General features: G+C 48.5%; 1 protein-coding gene across 1 annotated transcript; it reads left to right on the top strand.

The window, feature by feature from the left end:
- The first annotated feature begins 38 nt into the window (after positions 1-38).
- On the top strand, positions 39-11146 carry LOC113035855 (B-cell lymphoma/leukemia 11B). The gene is given in 4 exon segments (XM_075410391.1): positions 39-558; positions 561-704; positions 2896-3273; positions 7796-11146. Coding segments are annotated over 4 exon segments (2418 nt in total). The 5' UTR covers positions 39-452; the 3' UTR covers positions 9586-11146.
- Positions 11147-12420: the final 1274 nt, after the last annotated feature.

Here is a 12420-nt window from a genome sequence, read left to right as displayed (position 1 = left end):
CATTGAGATATACTGCCTGCAGTGCGTGGAGGCGAACGGTAGGAGGCGACAGCGTTCAGCGCTTCGCTGTCACAGAGCGTCTGTGAAACTTCGGAGGTGTTTTCCACGCTGTTTGTTGAAACGCAGTGAGCAAATAACATCAACAGCTGCTCGCAAGAAAAAGGAGAAATAAATATTTCTCTGGTTCCGGTTTGGTTTCAGAGACACCTGTGGAAAACCAACGAGGTATTTCCTCTGAACTGCAGAAGAGGAACTGGTGTTTGAGACCCAGTAACGGGGTGTGAAAACCCTGATTTAGACGGGCTACTTAAAGCTGTGTAAAACAAGCAAAACCGCGAGAGGTGCTCGGGGAAGAAAAGGTTTTAAAAAGTGACAAGTCCGTGTCTGCCGAGCCTGTTACCCGGGGAGGGCGGGGTCAGGGTCGGCGGGGCGGGCGGTGCCTCCTCTCGCCCATGCCCCCTCTTGCCCTCCGCTCGCTGCGGGGAGAGAAGCGTGAACTTGAACGCTGCCTTCACTGCGCGCTGCGAGTCCGGGCAGAGGCCACACACCACAGTCTCATCAGCTCGGGCTTCGGACAGTAACTCGGAGCAGGAGAAGCCGGACGGGGTCCGGTTCGGTTTGGGACCCAGAAAGGTGCCAGACGCTCGACGCGATGTCCAGGCGCAAACTTGGAAGCAGACCGCAGCACCTGAGTGCGATTCAAGGTAAGCCCGGAGGGAGAGCAGCGGTAGCGGACGGATGTGATGTTATCGAGGTGAAACGAAAACAAAAATCGAAGTCCCTGCTTCTTCTTCTTTTTTTCTCCTTTTTATTGGGCTTATCGGCAGTTTTGCGCGCGTGGTGTGTAGATGCGCGCTGGCACCGGTTATCGCACATTAAATGATGGACTTTTCCCCCTTCCTCATCTCACAGACTTAAAACTATATTTGTGTTTAGACCGATCTGAAGCCAAAGCTGATATTTAATCCCGTGTGCAGCCTAACAGGCAAATATTTAAATAAGAACTCCTAATGTTGGCGTTGTGTTTGTCCTGATGTGCATTGTTGGTGCAGCAGTTTCCACAGAAGAAGGACCGGTTTACTGGCACGCTGCTGTCAGCGGCTACAGGTCCGAACACGATGATTAATATTTTCAGGTTTGAAGATGATCAAGTTTCTCGCTCGGTCTCTGTCTACTTTTGAGAAGACATCACCTGCTGAAAGTCCCTCCAATAAAAGAGAGAGACTAGTCCTGCTTCAAACTATGCAGGAGTTTCTTTTAATTAAATGATAGGTTTAAATAAAGCATGTTAAATGAGGGTGGTAATTTAATCCCGATCAGATTAATCAAACATTAAAGTTTATTAAAGGAAAATGGGGGGAAAAAAACGTGATAACTGAAAGGAAATGGGGACAGAAACTTAAATACCATTTGTTTTTTACAGTTCTCTACTGGAGACCAGTCGTGCATGTCTGTTGTGACCACAGGCCTTGACTCAACCCTGCGTGTGTGTGTGTGTGTGAGTGTGAGAGAGTGTGTAACCGCGCCTTGCAAGTCTGCACAAACAGCGCAGGCCTGAAACAGGAAAGGTGACATTTTTGAGTAACAACTGGCGAGATCCGACTTCAGACTGTACTGTCTGTACCTGTCCTGTGTGCTAGCCAGCTCAGCCTGGGCAGGTGGATCCAGTCCAGTCATCAAGGTGTGCCCACGCTGTGTTGAGCAATACACCGCTGACCCCCCTCCTCTCTCCCCCCTTCTCCTCGTCTCCAAAGAGCTCTGTCTGGTCTGAGCTGTGGGACTAAATGAAGAAATACCCAGAGTTTACAGATGGCTCTTCAGAGGTTTGGGTCTGACTTGTTTGCCACTGCTTGCAAACTGCACTTGCGTTTCAAAGTGCTAACCACATAAGATTTGTGAGAGTTGAAGTTGAATCAGATGAGCTGTCCTGTACATGTTTGCGAACTTTAAAAAAGAAAAGAAAAACACAAGGGCCGCAGCTCTTATCTCAAACACCTTCTGCCACTTTTTTCTTTTATTGCAATCCACTTCCTGTTGAGAAACTCTCGCTGCCTGTGGCTGGTAGGGCAACGTTTTATTTTGAGTGAAAGGTGAAAGGCTTTGCCTTCGCCGCTTTTTTAATTCACTGCTCCGGCGTGTCAGCACTCAGTCAGTGGCAGTCCTGTTAACAGGAGGTTGAAGTTTCTGCTGAGCTGGACAGATGGTGCTCCTCTCTCGCTCGCTCTCTCTGCAGCCTCAGCGAGCAGATCTGTTTTGCGTTGGTTAAAGGAAGTGGTCAGTATTGGCTGAGCAGATTGGCCTCGTTGCTTGAGAGTTTACAACTGAAACTAGCACTTTCAATCACCACGCCTGCTTGTTGTTCCATTGAGGTCAACTGTACATTGTAAGTAGGCTAATTTATGAGAGCGAGGTCAGAAACTTGTCAGCAAGTCCAAATGAACGAAGTGCTCTCTGATTATATCAACCACCCAGCTGCTTTTGATGCAAAATACAGGTACATCTTCCTTTCTCTCTTTATATAGATGTGTGTATATAGGCAACTCGCTTACAGACTCTAGGGGCATAAATTGGTCATGTGTATGGAACATAAAAATAAGTGCACATTAAAGAAACGCTTCAGAGAAAGCTGGTTGCTGTGGATGTTTTATAGACACTTTAAGCTCCCTGCACTTGATAAGAAAGAGGAATTGCACAGTTACACTTGCATAGGAAAAAAAACTGAGTGAAATGCTCTCAGGAAGCAGACACTGATTGATATTTAACCCCAAAGATCTTCATTTAACTCTCCGACAAGAAAACGAGACGACCTGAGAAGCCGTGACTCTTTTACATGTGGCTTCTTGTTTTAATTGATCTCTCTCTCTCTCTTTGTCTGTCTGTTATCTCCTGCCTCAGATGCCACCGATATGCCTGATGAAACCGGCTCATCAGGCGACCACCACCCACCCCTTCCTCCCCCTCTTCCCCCAAATCTTCTTCCTCCGCAGGTCCGGGCTCCTGACCAGGGTCGCGACCTTCTAACCTGCGGCCAGTGCTGTCAGGCATTCCCCCTCGCCCACATCCTGGCCTTCATTCAGCACAAACAGGGTGGCTGCACCGCCCGAAATCTCGCCTCCAACGCCGCGCCACCCTCGCCCGCCGGCCGAGCGCGGCAGCATGTTGCCAGCGCCGAGCTGGGCCCCGGCTTCATCGAGCTCAGGAGAGGGGCAGCCAGGGAGCCAGTCTGGGGGGAGGAGCCCGGCGTGAAGGTGAAGGCGGAGCACAGCAAAGCAGGTGAGCTCTTGGAAGAAGCAGAAGATGATGGCAGGTTGCTAATTAGTGACTCGGGGGGGGGGGGGGGTTTGTTGTTTTTTTTTGTTATTTTTTTTTCTTTTTGTTCTTTCAACCGCCGCCTCTTCATTTAACAACCGTTCCTCCTCCCTCCCGAGTCCAGCTCATTAACTAGCCGTTGCCATTAGCAGACCTGCGTGAGTTAGTGACGCGCAGGCTAATTGTGTGGAAAGGATAGGCGTCAGGAACATTCGGAGGGCACTCAGGGTCCCCGAGGGCTCCACGCTGAGCACCTGAGCTCCTTCGCATCTCCCTGACTGTCAGTCTCTGAGGTGGAGTGGCCAGGTAAACATGTTTCTCCCTCCCTGTCATTCCCTGCACCCTGGACCTCAGAGACTGAATCCACATCTCCAAACCCCCCTCCACCCACCCCCCCAAAAAACATGAACACACACACAGAGGAGCGTGTCTCAGTATTCAGTGTGTTTTCCAGAGGGCGGCTGAAAGGCTCCTGTGTTAAACGGTCAGAGGATGCGAGGCAGGCAGATCGTGCTGGTTTCCTCGCTGTCATGACACTCTAACCGAGGACATTGCATCATGTGCGGCTCCTCTGCCATCTCCCGCTGTTCTGCCCCAGGCCGAGCCACCTGAGCTCCAGGGAATCTCCCTCTTCCTCCTCCTGCTTTTTCTTCATCTCACTCGTCTTTCTCCCTCGTCTTCTCCTTTATTTCCAGAGTCCTAACCCATCCCTCTCCTCTTCTTTCAATGGCACCAATTTTCTCTCCTCCTGCCTTACTTCCTGCTTTCCCTACTGCTGACTAAATGATCTTGATCTAATATTGTGTCTTTTTTAGGGTGGAGCCCATTAAACTCAATCAGAAATTCTTTATTTTCTTTCATAATTTAACTGAGATCCTTTTTGAAGAAGGGCTCTTCGTGTCCAGGTTTAAAATAAACAACCAAAGAAAAAAGAAAAAGAAACGTGAAGGCCACGTTGTAGCTCTCGAAAACGGACAGAGCGTCTCGCTGCAGACGCGTGTAAGGTGTGAGTGCCCCCTTTGCACATTTTGAAACTCTCTCTGCCACAAGTTAGCAGTTCCTTCCTTTGTGTAACGCTCAAGGGACGGCTGCACGCACCATTTCCGTTTGTCCACAACCCCTCTTGTTTTGTTTCTTCTGTTTCAGTGTGCTCACCTCTCTTGCTCTGCCTCTCACTCTGAGGCACAGAAGCACACCGGTTTAGTAATTTGGTGGCCTGCAGGATTATACAACAAACCTAACACGTGCATGAGGCGGAAGTGGAGAGCACGACAACATGTGAAAAATGCAAAAGAAGAAAAGCTTAGATTAGATTTTTTTATTTTTTTTTTAAATTCAAGAATCTAGGTTGCTGCTTGTTTGGACATAAAAACAAAGTCTGAGCTGAAATGTGCAGAGTGTGGCTTTAATTGGGCGTCCGGCTGGCCCTGAAAAGTTCTAGTTGATGTTTTGGTTTTACTCGAGCGACGAGCTGTTTTTCTATTTTTATTTGTGGTAGAGAAATTGAACATCTGACAAGATGACTGAAAGCGAAAGAGCAGTTATCCCACAACAGACAGGTCCTCCATTTATTTTCCTGCATTCAAGAGCGGAGGGAAGGGGGTAGAGCAGGATGGATTACTGAAGAGCCGCGTGCATCTGTCTCATTCCTTTTTATTTATTCTCCTTGTTTGTTTTTTTTTTCCTCCTCATCACCCCCCCCCTCCCACCAACATCCCCCCCCCCCCCCATCTTCAACACACTTTCGCTTTGCCCTCTTTCAATTTCTCGCACCCCCCTCTCCTCTCTTCTTCCTCTCTTTTCTCCTCCCTCCTCCTCCCGAGGGAAAAGAGATTCTGCCTGCTGCTCGTTAGTGCTCCCAGCCAATCTGCATTTTTAATTAGTAGTTATTGCTTCTGCTTAATATTCAAGTGCTACCCCGGGCCAAATGGGAATCCTTACAGGGGAAAAAAAAAAAAGAGCGAGGAGTGAGCGGGGAGAGAGAGCGAAGGAAAGAGAAACCGGCTGGGTATTGTGTTTCACTCCAGGACCCCGAGACAAAAGCCCCACCACCCCCCCACCACCCCCCCTCAGGGAAAGATTTGGAGGGTACTGGGGGGCGGCGGGGTGAGGAGAGCCGGGGTTGGAGGATGGGTCTCAGCTCCAATCCGAAGGGGTGACATATTTTTGTGGCATCTCTCAGCCCCCCGTACTACATTATAATCTTTTTATCTCATTTTCTTTTTATCTCCTGAGCCCTGACCTACCTATCTCCCTCCCCTTCTTCTTCTTCCTTTTTTTTCCTGCTCCAGCTCCTCACCCTATTTTTAAAAGAAGTATCACAACTTCTCCTGGGTTTCTCCTCAGGCTAGGTTAAAGGACTCGAACACCGCAGCTCCTGTCGTCTCCAGACAGAGGGGATGGCGAAGGGGGGGGGAGAAACAGTTGCTCTCTTTTTCATCTTCACCCCCCCCACCCCCTCTCCCCCTCCAGTAAAATACAGAAGGATTTAACTTGAGGAAACATGAAAGAGGCTTATACCAGAGTCGGCTTTGAACCTCTCCAAAAAAAGAGAAAGAGAGGAGAGAAAAAAATAGTTTTTTTTTCCCGCAATTTGGGAATCTTCTCTCCAATTTTGATTTATGCAGAAAGGCCTCATTTGTCAAGCAGGCTGAGTCAGAGCCTGATTTACATAAAGCGTTCGTTTTCTGCGTTCTGCTAATTAGCAATTTGCAGCTTAATTGGAGAGTGGCTCTCGGTGAGGAGACAAAGCTATCCACATATAAAAATATCTCCAGATGTACTCTGTGACACAGCTCGCCTCGCTGTTGGACTTCCAGTTTCCGGATCCTGATTTCTCTTTCTTCAGGTCGCACTTTTGCCTCCCTCAGTTCTTCCTTTCCTTAGTTGGGCCTTAGGTCTTCTCATCACCTTTAATGCATTTAAACTGCAGCAGTCTGTCTGTACTACTCTTCTTATAGTCTTATACTGTTCAGTTTAATCGCTTCAAAGCATCTTTAAAAGCAGCCAGGACATTAAAACCAATGAGAAGTTAAAGCTTTACTGGGAAAAGAAAACTTGAGTCCTGGTACTTGTGTGGGCGTCAATTTGACATCTAAAGGAGGCTCAGGAGGTAAAGCAGGTCATCTACTAATCGGAAAGTTGGTGGTTTGATCCCTGCCTACTCCAGTCTTCATGCCCTGAGTCAACCCAGAGTTGTTCCCAATCAGTTCATCGGAGTTGGATGTTGGACAGAAAGCACTACTTGTATTAATGAATGAGAAATGTATAAAGTGTTTTGAGCGTACAATTAGAGTAGAAAAGCACTAGCACTCCCTGATGGCAGAAGCCTCTCCCTCCCACACACAAAGATCTGTAATTGTTCAGGAGCACAACATCCTCAGTCCGATCAAGTATCCCTAGGACGTGCCAGAACAAGCCCAATCCACCCCAAGCCACAACCCACAGGGTGCAGAAATACCACCTGCTCATGCCCAGTGGGTCACATGATATCAGGCGAGTGATTTTCATGTTGTGGCTAGTGGCTAGCCATAGCCTATCAAGCGGAAAGATCCCTGGTTTGATCCCGGGAGGAGACAAAAATCTCTTCGGTGTTGTGTCACAAAGTGTAAAAAAAATCTGTTGCACCAAACATGCAGAGCTGCTCGCTGTCGAGACCTTCGTGTGAAAAAGGGAGCGGCCGAAAGTAGCTTTGGTTTTAATGTTGTGGGTTATCAGTGGCTTTTTATGTTTAACCCTCTGAGGTCTGAGTCATCTTCCGTGATGACCCTAACCCTCTGAATATGTTATCTTTCACTCTTTTAAAAAAAGTTGCTCTGCAAAATTTTAAGTCCAGTAGCCCAAAGTCTTTGAAACTTTTTCCAGCTGTCAAAATGAGTTTTTTAAATTTACTTATTTAAAGCAGCAATGAGCCAGTAAACAATCAGGAACTAAAGATATATTTCACTGAGAAGGTGGTGGAGACCAAAAGTAGAGCTCGAAGGACAGACACACATGTGCAGGACATGCACGTATCCGAAATGTTGTTCCCCCACACGTGGGTGTGCACCTGGAATAAAATATAATTAATACATTTTTAACCAAGAACAGAAAGCTATAAGAAAATGAGATACAGATATGAAAGTAAATAAGGTTTTAAGTGTAAATATGAAAGTCAAAATACAATTATTGATGCCTGTGTATAAATTTATGGGGTGTTAATAAAGATCCTTATTGCATTATTGCAGAGAAGGTGTCTGTGTATCTGCTGGATGTGTGAAGTGTTTGTGGACACTAAAGCAGTGGTTTTCAAACTGACCTTGGATCCATTTCTGCTGTTAATGATTGACCTGACTGAATTGAATGATTGATCTTTTGAGAACCGCCTCTTCAGGTGGCTGCATGTTTGTCCTGTCCCGCGGTGGGTGCTGGACACTTTTAGCTGTACTCTTAGTTAGCGTCCTTTATCAAAACCACTAACTCACTTCTGTTTGGTCTGTGTTTGCAGTGCCAGAGGAGCCCTTGTATTTCATCTGCCAGCAGTGTGAGGCCGTCTTCCAGTCCGCGTGGTTGCTCTTACAGCACGCTCAGCACACGCACTCCTTCAGCATCTACCAGGAGGATGAGGGCGACGCTGTCATGGAAGGAGGAGGAAGTAGGGATCTTAAAGACCACAAAAGTGCTGCAGCCATTTTGGACCCACGACACCTGACCCAAGCGCTCGCTTCAGCCTTCCAACCCTCCGTCCCACGTCTTGGCCGTTCCCGTCAGTCCCACGGCCCCCTCTCCTCCTCGTCACCTGCCTCCTCCTCCTCTTCCTCCTCCAGGAACCTGCAGACTTTGAACTTTTCCGTGCGGCTCAGGGAGCTTGCCGAGGTGAATAACAACACAACAAGTGGCTCCCCCGGAGGCCTGGTGCTGTCGCCCTCTTCTTCTCCACCGGCAGCTTCTCCTTTTCCTCAGACAAGCGCCCTCCAGGCCGACTTCCACTGTGAGCTGTGTGACCAGAACTTCCAGTCCCTCCGCGCCCTCTCCGCCCACCGCCGGACTCACGCCTGCGAGCGGCCTTATCACTGTGGTGTGTGCGGCCAGGCGTTCGCCCAGAGTGGCCAGCTGGCTCGTCATATAAGGAGTCATCACCGGGAGGCCGGAGGAGGAGGAAGTGGATATGAGTCTGTGGAGATGGTCGAGGAGGAAGGAGGGAGGCAGGGGCCAAGAGGCAGGCTTCAGATTCAGCCAGCGGGAATCACGGGGAAGGGAGACCTGATGGCCCACATCCCCTCCGAGCTGGACTTGACCTTCCCCAAACACCCATCCTTGGCTTCAGGTCTAGTGCTGCTGCCCTCTCAGGTCAGACCACCAGAGAGGGAGCTGCTGAGGCTCTACCAGACCACCAGAGAGGGAGGTGAGGAGGAGACGGAGGTACATGCAGAGGCTCCACACACCTCGCCTTGCGCCAGCCCCTCTGAAGGCTCGCTGGAGAGCGGAGAGACGGGCGGCAGCGGCGAGAGCGGCATCGCCAGCGGAAACTGCACTCCAAAACGTCCTGAGGTGAGCGACAAGGTGCGAGGTGTGGGAGAGTGGGAGAACGAAAGAACGAAAGAGATCATCGAGAAGGAGTGGAGCTCGGCCAAAGTCAGCGAGGCAGTGCAGGAGTGGCAGAGGGACAATGAGCGGAGGACCGTGACGGGAAGCGTGAGCACAGCAGGCAGCGGCGGCGCGTCCGCTGGAGCGCCAGGGAAGAAGAAGAAGGACGAGGCCTGCGAGTTCTGCGGCAAACAGTTCAGGAACAGCAGCAACCTGACCGTGCACCGCCGCAGCCACACCGGCGAGCGGCCCTACCGCTGCGGCCTGTGCAACTACGCCTGCGCACAGAGCTCAAAGCTGACGCGCCACATGAAGACCCACGGAGCCCAGGGCGCAAAGGCGTCCTTCTTGTGCCAGCTGTGCGCGGTGCCCTTCACCGTCTATGCAACACTGGAGAAACACCTGAAGAAGGTTCACGGCCTGAGTCACGCCAGCGTGGGAGCATATGCGCAGGCCAGCGCCGCAGATACTCTGGCTGCAATAAAAGCAGGGGGAAAAGCTGCAGCGGTGGTGAAAATGGAGGACGAAGAAGCCGGATTGGATCAGATAGAGATGGAGAACAGAATGCAGAGTAACATGTCCAGCACCATGGAGGTGGAGGAAAGGCAAAGCCAAGAGTACATGGAGAGCAGCAGGAGTCCAGCCATAGCGAACGACCTCCCGCCTGAGAGCAGCACGGAGGCCCCTTTAGCTTTGACTCCTGCACCCTGAGAGTCTCTCAAATAAAAACAACAAAAAAAGCACTGTATAGAATTTAACCCCCCATTTAGTAAAACAAAAAGAAACTGAGTTAAAGTGCAGTTTAAAGAAGCTGCAGGTGTGTGCGTCTGTGTATAGAAAGCCGCCCCCAGAAGACGTTGTTCACGATTATGTGCGCAGCTGCCAGTTGAAACTAAGTGCCTACAGTTCTTTTAGACCACAGAGAAAAACAAGGCCATGACATTCAGCAGGGAGATTACCATAGCTCTCGAACAGGAAGTGAACTGCCACAGTCCACACCGACACAGGAAACTGATCACCATGTTGCAGTGCAGGATGCAAAAGACATGTGATTTATGTCTCTGGTGACCCGCTGGACAGGTGGAGGCAGATCTTAACTGCCACGCGGTGCAGAAAACGGTTTATGTTGAATTTAAAAAGAAAAGGGAAAAAGCCTGACAATAGAGCAACTTTAATATATTTTCAGATGGAGAGAGGTCATATTGTGCCGCATAGCCATTGCTGGTTTTCTTATGAGAAGACCTTTTAAAGGCTAAAGCGGTTTGAACAGACACAGAGGGGGGAAATGAATCCAAACACTGCCCGCCTGCAGTTTCTCAGACTCCTCTTTTTAAAGGCGCTTGCTTGTCACAACACTTGTCACTTAACGTAATGTTTACAAGGCTCGCGGGGCCTAAAGCAAGGTTGTGCTCCTGACTTTGTCACAGTGTGTGTGTGGATGACTATCTGTTCTGTTTTTGTTTGTTTTGGGTTTTTTAAATATAAATATAAATGTGAAATTAAGAGAATTTAAAGTCTACTGATGTTTTCCTTTCATTTTTTTCTATGCATTTAAAAAATTTTTTTGAAAAAACACAAGAAAAACAGCAATTTTACCTACATGTGAAACGGGTGTGTATTATTTTTGTTTTCTCTCAGTGACGGTTGTGATGGTAATATCTGTCTTTCATTGTTTACATCTGTAAATTACTGGACTGGTTGAAGCTCGTGCATGCTTTGCAGTAACTTGAATTTCTTTTCTTGCTTTCCTGTGTCTCAGTTCTTCCTAATTTATGGACGCCGCATGTTTCGCCAGGTTTGGAGGGCTTGCACGAGTGAGTTGTATGTACATTTTTGGGCGTTTTTTTTTGTTTGTGTGTACATATCGCAGACTCTGCTTGAAGCCTCCATCCTGGGATCAGGTCAGAGCCTTCAGGCAGATTGCCCCCACCCTTTTTTTTTCCCCCTCTCGTGACTACTGTGATGACTTTGTCTGATGTCTGCTGCATTCAGGTCAAAATAAACTGTTGTGTTTTCTAAAAGTGGATTATGAAAGAGTGCAGTGTAACTGTTCAGGGATTTATTTTTATGTATGTATATATACATATATATATACTGACTTTATTGCTATTGCTTGCTGTTAATATTATCTCCCTACATTGTTTGCTTTTTTTTCTAGGTTATCGTGAAGCTTTCGCCGCTCCTGCTGTCTTTGTAAACTTGATGCCATTTTGTAATTGACCTTGTCAGTTGTCACAAGGAGCCTCAATAAAGTGTGAGGTGAAATATTTTACATTTTCGAGATTTTCTTCCCTCCTCGTCTGTCTTTCTGTTCTCTTAGTTCATTTCTTTTTTTTCTTTTTTTCTCCCATGAATATTTTGTTTCCTGTTCTGGGACAACAAAGCTTCTGAAACTATTTTTAAGTGTCCTTTCTCACCAGGATGTTGTCTTAGTCAGTGCGGGTCGTTCCTCTGAGGACCACAGTCAGCGCTGAGTTATTAATTTTTAATGTGAGTGTTTGGATAAGGGACCCTCAGTCCTTGTTTACATCCTTGTGATGTTACTCGCTTTGTCTGGAAACACTGTAATGTAATTCTGCCAGTTAGGAGGGGGAGTGCACTAGTTACTGTGTGTGTGTGCGTGAGTGTGTTTGAGTTGGTGTCAGTCACTCCACAGATTGTGCGATGGGTGCAGCAAGCTGTGATGGGACACGGGTGGCCAGGATTTCTCAGGATACAAAATTGGAGGGGGAGGCGGGTGCCTGGTGGCAGTTTGGTTATTGTTTGTGGGCATGTTAGGAGGCAGAGCAGGATGGGTGGGGAGTGTCAAGGGGTTGGGATAATTGCTGACTCCATTTTAAGGGCATAAAAACCTCTGCACCAGCATCTCTGGCCTTAACCCCACCACCCCCACCCCCACTAATGAAAATGAAGTTCTATGATCCCTCTAGCTCATTAACAGCAGGTCTTTTAATGAGCTTTCAACAAGGTGGGGGCTGGGAAGATGAAGAGGAGGAGTGGGGCTTGATTTGGGGGGGGGGGGGGGGGGTTATTGCACCAGATGCACACACGCCCACTATTACCAATTACCATTGTGTTATGGTGAATAAGGAGGAAGTGAAGACAGAAGCCTCTTTGGATCCGGATGAGTCAGTTTGTCCGTTTCTCTCCACAGAGACGAAGGGGGAAAAACATGAAAGAGGACAGTACAGGTGACAGGTAAGATCTCTCAGGTAAACTCTGCTCTGCGAGGCTGTTGGGTGCTGCGGCGGGCGCCATTTGGTGCTCGTATGATCCCAATTATGTAAGGCGATACAGAGCAGAAGACTGCATAGCAAGTGGATATGTGCCCTTTGTCTTCCAGCAGTCCACACCTATCCACACAGGTCAGCGTCAGTCCCCAGACCAGCCAATCACAGTGCTTGAAGAAGTCATCATGGCTCCCACTCTGTGTGTGTCTGTGTGTGTCTGTGTGTGTGTGTGTTCTGACCAGTGGGTGCCCCTGGGCGGTAGTAATGTGGACTTTGAGATCTAATCGTTGTCTCAGCTCAGAAAGGGAAAGCTTTT

The sequence above is a fragment of the Astatotilapia calliptera genome, chromosome 14 (assembly GCF_900246225.1).
Source record: "Astatotilapia calliptera chromosome 14, fAstCal1.2, whole genome shotgun sequence".
NCBI classification, from domain to species: Eukaryota; Metazoa; Chordata; class Actinopteri; order Cichliformes; family Cichlidae; genus Astatotilapia; species Astatotilapia calliptera.
The sequence above is the reverse complement of the archived record's forward strand: the minus strand, read 5'-3'. Positions and strand labels throughout refer to the sequence as shown.